Below are 7,568 nucleotides of genomic sequence, written 5' to 3' on the forward strand. Positions count from 1 at the left end.
CCCCCACTGCAGGAATGTGCTTTGGAAGCAGTCCCCTTGGTCAGTAATATAGTTTCTGGGAAGGTGAGGCATAGCGGGTCAGGTCCACTGAATGTTTTAAATTCATATTCATCCATTCATACTTCATCATCACGTTTTGAATTCTGGTAAATGGATGGAGTTTGGACTTTTAAATAGTCATTGCATTTCGTCTCAATATGTACCATTAGGGGCCGATGACCTAGATTTTAGGCCGCTTTAAACAACAAGCATAATCAATTAAGTCCAGCGCCGCTTCCTTCGCACTCCTAGGCCTTTCCTATCCCATCGTCCCCATAAGAGCTATCTGTGTCAGCAAAATGAAAAAAAAAAAATTGCTGCACTAAAATAGTGGACACACTTCTGTACTGCTATCGCTTAAAAGTAGTTGAAAAATACCAAACGCGTGTTATGTCCAATCGTCAATCAACTTAGCATCTCCGAACATCTTTCTACGCGTATCTGTCAGTTGTACGGGCAGATTACGAGAAGAGATGGAGGGGAACACGCATCGTTCGGGTTACGTGGAAACGTGGACGATACAAGACGGCGGTGAAGGTCAAGGATCGACCAGGTAAAACTCAGTTGCTCTACCTCTTCAGCAGACCTTCACAGGAGCTGAGAAGTTTACAACACTCAGAAGTGTGTAAAACGACTTGTGGTGGTGATCCATGTAATAAAATATAAATTGTATCTCTCCTGCACTCATACAAGCATGGCATACAGTTGTTAATTCTGTTATCGTAATCTCTAGAAAAATACCGTACTATTGAGAAAGTTTCGTATGAAATTTCAAGTTTTCTTTAAGCTTTTTTTTTTTTTTTCTTTGCCATCTCATTCTTAAGATATATTGTACATTCTTGTAAGAACTATCACAAATTGGTGGTATAAATACGCAGATTCGGTCTAGAGCTTTGCAGAGTAACAGTTGTTCCAGTGTGTCGAGAGGCCTCGTGTTAGGAGATGTCAGTAATGTGAAATGCTTCACTTGTGTTGGTGGTCAGGCTCGAATTTTTCAGCTGATTGTTCGTGGCTGATGGCTTCCACATTTCAGTTTTTTGCTTTCACTTTGTTGTCTCAGTATAATTTAAATATGAATGTGGTTGTGTTTGTTACAGTACGCCCAAGAGACCCAGCACGAAAAGATCCTTCGTGGTCTGGCAGTTGGTATCGCCCTCACTATGTACGGGCGACTGGAAGAGGCCGATCCCCTCATCACTAGTCTGTGTCAAGATAAAGACCCTATCCTCCGCCGCTCTGGCATGTACACACTAGCCATGGCGTACTGCGGCACTGGAAACAACCAGGCTATCCGCCGTCTGCTGCACGTTGCCGTAAGTAACATATCTAAATAACTACAAACTTGGATTCTATAATACATGAGCATACAGTAAGTGTCTGCCTAAATATAGTCACTTTGTTGGTTGAAGCAAGTGTCCCAACGGTCCACTTGATGGCGGAAACTCCGAGTGAACAACGTCCGTGGTTGGCGACGGAATTATTCTTCAACGACGTCTCGGACTCGCTATTCCTTGCGAACCCTGAATTGCTTCTTTCCCATTTCTTGTTAATTTTCTCACCACCCCGCCCAGTGTTCGTGACCTGTTACTTATGGCACGTGTTACTCTTCCACGATTTAATTTCTTACACCATCGTAACACAGTACAGCACGATACTACTTAATCCCATCATTCGGCGGTAAAAAAGACTGCTCCAATAACGCCATCTGCCATCGTAAACTGAATAACCAACGTTGGGCCATGGTTGGTCACTTCTGGACGAATGCATGGCAAAACTTTGCTTCCATACATGCAAACAGCACACCAACACTTTCTGACGGTACCAGATTTTTTCCTAACATATGTAGCCATCCACGGACGCATGCATACTCTTTCTTCGTACTGAGGTCTCAATTTCCTTTGGACAAACCTTATAAATACAAATGTATTATGTTAATATTAGAATTGTTAATGCTCTTTCTTTCTTTCTTTCCTTATGACTAGATCTTATTAATGCATTTTTAAATCCGTACCATTATTCTGAAATATACAGTGTGTATCCGTGATGATGTGACAAACTGTCAGGGATGATGGTGGACGGCAAATGAGATAAGGAACCGTAGTCCGGATACGCTTGATTCAAAAGTTATTAATAATCCAAGTAGTTTAACGTCCGTCCGTTCTTAACAGATGCTGGGATGTCGGAATTTCTTCTTGTGGGGCCATGTGAAAAGCCTTGTGAAAAGCCCGAAGGCGTGATCAGAACGAAATGATGATGAAAACGACACATACAGCCAGCCCCCGTGCCAGGGAATCAACCAGTTCTGGTTAAAATTCCTTACCCTGTCGGGAATCGAACCCAGGACCCTGTGACCAAAGACCAGCACGCTAACCGTTTAGCAACGAACTCGGACAGCCTTGTGTATGAGACACCTGTCGACACTGAAGAGGATCTCTTGGCGAGAATTCTCGCTGTCTGTGACGCTGATCAAACGACACCGGGGATATTCGAACGGGTACGACGGAACTTCGTAGGACGATGTCATGCCTGCATTGATGCAAGGGGATGCCATTTCGAATATTTGTTCTAAATGGGGCAGCTTGTGAAACTTGTGCAGGTAAACAGGCTTAAAATGAGTAGAATTTTGCTTAACTCGAACGTTTCCGCACTGCAGTTCCTTATCTCAAATTGATCCATTTGCGTCCTCCATCATCCCTGAAAGTTTGTAACATCGTCACGGATTACGTACGCGAGTAAACCGCGTACCCTAATTTCAGGAGGAGAAATTCTAAAAAGAAAACTACTTTATTGTATGAAACGAATCTTATATAAAATGTCACCTACTGTTCTTTTAAAATAACGCCTCTTAATCTTCACCTTCTTCATCATCTTCGGACGTTGTTGTGGCATCAAGCTTTTGATGCCTTTGAGACATATGATTCCTAGTTCGCCGGCTATAATGAAAGCTTTTATCCGGCACATTTCTCTACTGCCTCCTTTCATTCACATAATCACACAGAGCATTTTCGATGTCCGGATGCTCCACATTTTTGGCTGTTAAGGCTCCTATTTTTGTTTTTTGCCGTCATGTTTTTTTTCACCAGTCGCGAATAGAATTTTCGCGGATATCTTCTTTTTTTTTACGCTGAGCGATTTTGAATATTCTCTGCATCTTCAGTAATGTGAAGCTTTTCTTTAGCAATGAACGAGTGATTACAAGAATTTGTTGCACTTATAACCATATATACACCTCCGTTCTAACCAGATAGCCGACGTGCAACGCTGAAGTATAACGGGATTCAGTTGTTACGAATAATGCACACATCTTCATTTTTTCAGTGCCAGCTAAAAACATTGCGCAGATTATTCACGTTTATATGGTTTTGTAAAATTATGGCAGTAAACTATATTTTTCAGTTTATCATTGAGCGCAGCTGGTTCACAACTGTGTCATTCTAAGTAGTCTGCTTTTTGCAGTATAAGTCCTCTTGGGATTGCAAAGAGCATGGATTCATTTAGAAAGAAAACGTCCTTCGATTGTCTGCGCACTCTTTTGTGCACCGTTTTTGTCTTAATCTGAACGGACAGTCTTGTCTGCCAGTGCCCCCTTGAGTGGACCAGGCATGTGGTTAATCACTAAGGGGGTGATGTCTGGAGAATATGGTGGATGTGAAAGACACTCGAAATGCAGCTTTTAGATGGCCGTTACTGTTGGATGGGCAGTGTGGAGCCGAGCATTGTCATGTTGCTGCTGTCTCAAACGAGCATCACCCTACTGAATCGTCATTCGTTGATGAATTTCAATTGGTGTTACTTTTTCACTACTCGGAAACCGAATAAAAGACCGTTGGTTTTTTTTTTAAATCGTGTATATCTAAAGTAGGGCGGCCGTTGTTACACGGCTACTTCGATGGTGATCGCTTGTCTGCATGGTGGTGTTGCTTGTAGAATAACACTGTCTACAAACAGAACTGTGGCTTGACATTGCAAATTTTTATTACTTTTGAATTGTTTTAATTTGACTCGTCCTCGTATCACAGAAGGCCATATTTTTTATATGAAAACATTAACAGTGTGTAGCCGGCCCCGCTATGTAGGGGTAGTCTGCCTGCCTCTTATCCGGAGGCTCCGGGTTCGATTCCCGGCCAAGTCGGGGATTTTTACCTGCAACTGGGGGCTGGTTCGAGGTCCAGTCAGCCTACTTGATTACAATTGAGGAGCTATCTGACGGTGAGATGGTGGCCGCGGAAAGCCCAGAATAACGACCGAGAGGATCAGTCGTCCTAACCACATGACACCTCGTAAACTGCAGGCCTTCGGGCTGAGCAGTGGTCGCTTGGTAGGCCATGGCCCTTCGGGGCTGTTGCGCCATGTTTGGGTTAACAGTGTGTAAATAATGTAATTTTGTTTATCCCTTTAAAAACTGAAACAGCAGCTTACATTTCTACAGCTGGCTTCACGATGGGTATAGAATAAATTACCTGGTCTTGTCGACTGTGATCCCTTGGGATAGCACTGACTTTTGGGGAAGGCGGAACCCTTGAAAATTCCGATGAAAACGTTGAGAGATAGCATCACAATCCAAGCACAGCCTGCTTCCATATTTCTATGTTTCCATTTCTTCTGTATTCATTGGGACGTCGGCCATGAAATCCTAAGATATTACGACTGTTTTCCTCTCTTTCTAAGTCCTTTTGAAACAAGGATCAACCCACCGCCGTCTTTTTTTCTTTCAGGTGTCCGATGTGAACGATGATGTCAGGAGAGCTGCCGTCACTGGATTGGGATTCATCCTGTTCAGGTAGGACTGCATATACAATTTCTCTTAAGCGTATATTTCCTGTTCATGTTTTGTATATTTCTTCCATGTTTGTGTGCTTAACAGTATTCTGTTTCAGTTTAGTTATGAGGACTGATCTTCTTCTCTTATTAACACTACACGATTAATGGCTTTAAAGTAATATATAACTGGGACAAAGTGAACGAATCCATACTATAAGCATTGGAGAAGTATTTAACCTTACCTTACGGCGGGCATGTCACGGTTACGATCTAACTGACGAATCTGTGTACACGAGAAACGGCTGTTACGATCGTTAGCGCAGGACGTTATCAGATAGCGCAAGTCTGGAGGGGTGTACATTACACTTACATAACTCCGCCACGCTGTACAATACATGTATGATTATATGCTATCATATAAAGACGAGATTCAGTTAAGTGGAAATGGAGTAAGCAGTCTCGCGAATGCTGACTACTTGGTCTTAATGGCAGACTGTGCCGAAAGCCTGCAGTCTAATATCTTGGAACTTGAAAATAGGTACAATGAGTATGGTATGAAAATTAGCCTTTGGAAGACTAAATTGATGATGGTAGGTAAGAAATCCAAGGGAATTGAATGTCAGATTGGTGATACAAACCTGGAACAGATAGATAACTAAAAGTATTTAGGATGTGTGTTCTCCCAGGATGATAGTATAGGAAGTGAGATTGAATCAAGGTGCAGTAAAGCTAATGCAGCGAGCTCGCAGTTGCGATCAACAGTATTCTGTAAGAAGGAAATCAGTTCCCAGATGAAACTATCTTTATATCAATCTATTTTCAGACCAACTTTGCTTTACGGGAGCGAAAGCTGGGTGGACTCAAGTTATCTTATTCACAAGTTAGAAGTAACAGACATGAAAGTTGCGAGAATGGTTGCTGGTACAAACAGGTGGGAACAATGGCAGGAGGGTACTCGGAATGAGGAGATAAAGGATAAGTTAGGAATGAACTTGATGGATGAAGATGTATGCATAAACCGGCTTCGCTGGTGGGGTCATGTGAGGCGAATGAAGGACAGGTTATGTAGGAGAATAATGGACTCTGTTATGGAGGGTAAGAGAAGCAGAGGGAGACCAAGACAACAATGGTTAGACTCGGTTTCTAACAATTTGAAGATAATAGGTATAGAACTAAATGAGGCCACAGCACTAGTTGCAAATAGAGGATTGTGGCGACGTTTAGTAAATTCACAGAGGCTTGCAGACTGAACATTGAAAAGCATAACGGTCTATAATCTATGTATGTAGGCTTTAAGGACGTACGTAATTAAATGTGTTCAGTAAGGCGTTTGTATAAAATATGCCGAACAGCATGCCTTGTAATCATCATGCATCAGGAAAATAATTTATTTTAAAGATTGCTCTTCAACTGTGATAAAAATCATCCTGGAGGACTATTATCACTTTGTTTTCGCTCCTATTTGGACATTTCCGTTTGTGTTCTGAAAACGAACACGTGAATCCATCGATTTTTTTTTTGAATACTTCAATGGTATAAAATAAAGGTTTAGCTGGTAATATACCTGGGTGTGAGGTATTGTTTTGTGGAGCATGGCATACGTTCAAAAACATTATTCCCCTAATTTTTTTGAACTGTATATAAGAATCTACCGGGCTCAAAGCGCCAGCGAGTTACTGCCAGAAACATTGAGATGATGTCTGCAATCCAATACAACAAGTTTATTAATTAGTATTTTCAGAATCTCTTATCCCCTTTTTCTGACAATACTTTCCACTAGTCATGGGATAATCGAATACAAAATAATCGCATATTCGATTATATTTCCCATTCGGTTATTTTTCGATTATTCATTCGAATGAATGAGGCAATCGAAAAGTGGATATTTCTCCGTCCGATTATTTTTTCGATTATTCATTCAGAATTGCATTCGAATGTGTGAGGCAATTGAATAGTGAATGCTTTCGAAATAATGGAATAAAACGTGGCGTTATTAAGACAGTTCATTCACTAATTTAGTTTCAACATTTGGAGATACGTTTGGAAAAAGAGGTATTTCAATTTTGATGAGCTTTAATCTATTCGCTTATTTCAATCAATTATCCATCCGACACACTTAAACCGAAAAATTGATTCATGATGCATCCGAATATTCTACGCGGTACAACTGAATATTTGAAACTCATTCGATTATTTTATTCGATTATCTGTTCGATTACCTAAACAATCGGATGGAGGTTAATCGAATATTAAAATTATTCAATTATCCCATCACTACCTTTCTCTAGTAATCACAATGGTGTGTTTTCTCTCGTGGTGGGTAGTGTGGTGTATTGTCTGAATACGAAGGCGAGAGCGTTGGGACAAACACAAAAATCCAGTCCCCGAGCCAAAAGAATTAGTCAGGCGCGATTGAAATCCCCGACCCCGGCCGGGAATCGAACCCTGGAACCTCTGTTGACCGTTTGGCCAAGGGGACGGACTAGAATATTTCTTTGCCGGCCAGATTTGTGCGGTTGAGTGTATACATCTGCTGAATGAATGGGATTACATTAAAAGCACCAAATCGATTTTTTGAATGAGCAGTGCTGGTCTCTTGTAAAAACAAAGCAAAAAACAATTACTTGTAATTACAATGCACAGTAGACGCTTCATTTCTTTGTACAGTCTGCCCTTTTTTTTTTTTTCGTATCCAAGAAGCTAACGATTTGAGAAACTTATTTTGCAAACTGAGGAACAATCTATTAATGACAACGCCTACATATTTT

At 41.2% G+C, this 7,568-nt stretch overlaps 1 protein-coding gene across 1 annotated transcript in view; it reads left to right on the plus strand.

Annotated features, from left to right (window-relative positions):
• Positions 1-4,823, plus strand: part of Rpn2 (Regulatory particle non-ATPase 2) — a 73,891-nt gene extending 69,068 nt beyond the window's left edge. Inside the window, exons 10-11 of the mRNA XM_067158508.2 lie at positions 1,137-1,352; positions 4,755-4,823. Of these exons, the coding sequence (XP_067014609.1) occupies positions 1,137-1,352; positions 4,755-4,823 (285 nt within the window). The remainder of the gene's footprint in view (positions 1-1,136; positions 1,353-4,754) is intronic.
• Positions 4,824-7,568: the final 2,745 nt, after the last annotated feature.

The sequence above is a fragment of the Anabrus simplex genome, chromosome 14 (assembly GCF_040414725.1).
Source record: "Anabrus simplex isolate iqAnaSimp1 chromosome 14, ASM4041472v1, whole genome shotgun sequence".
Lineage (NCBI taxonomy): Eukaryota > Metazoa > Arthropoda > Insecta > Orthoptera > Tettigoniidae > Anabrus > Anabrus simplex.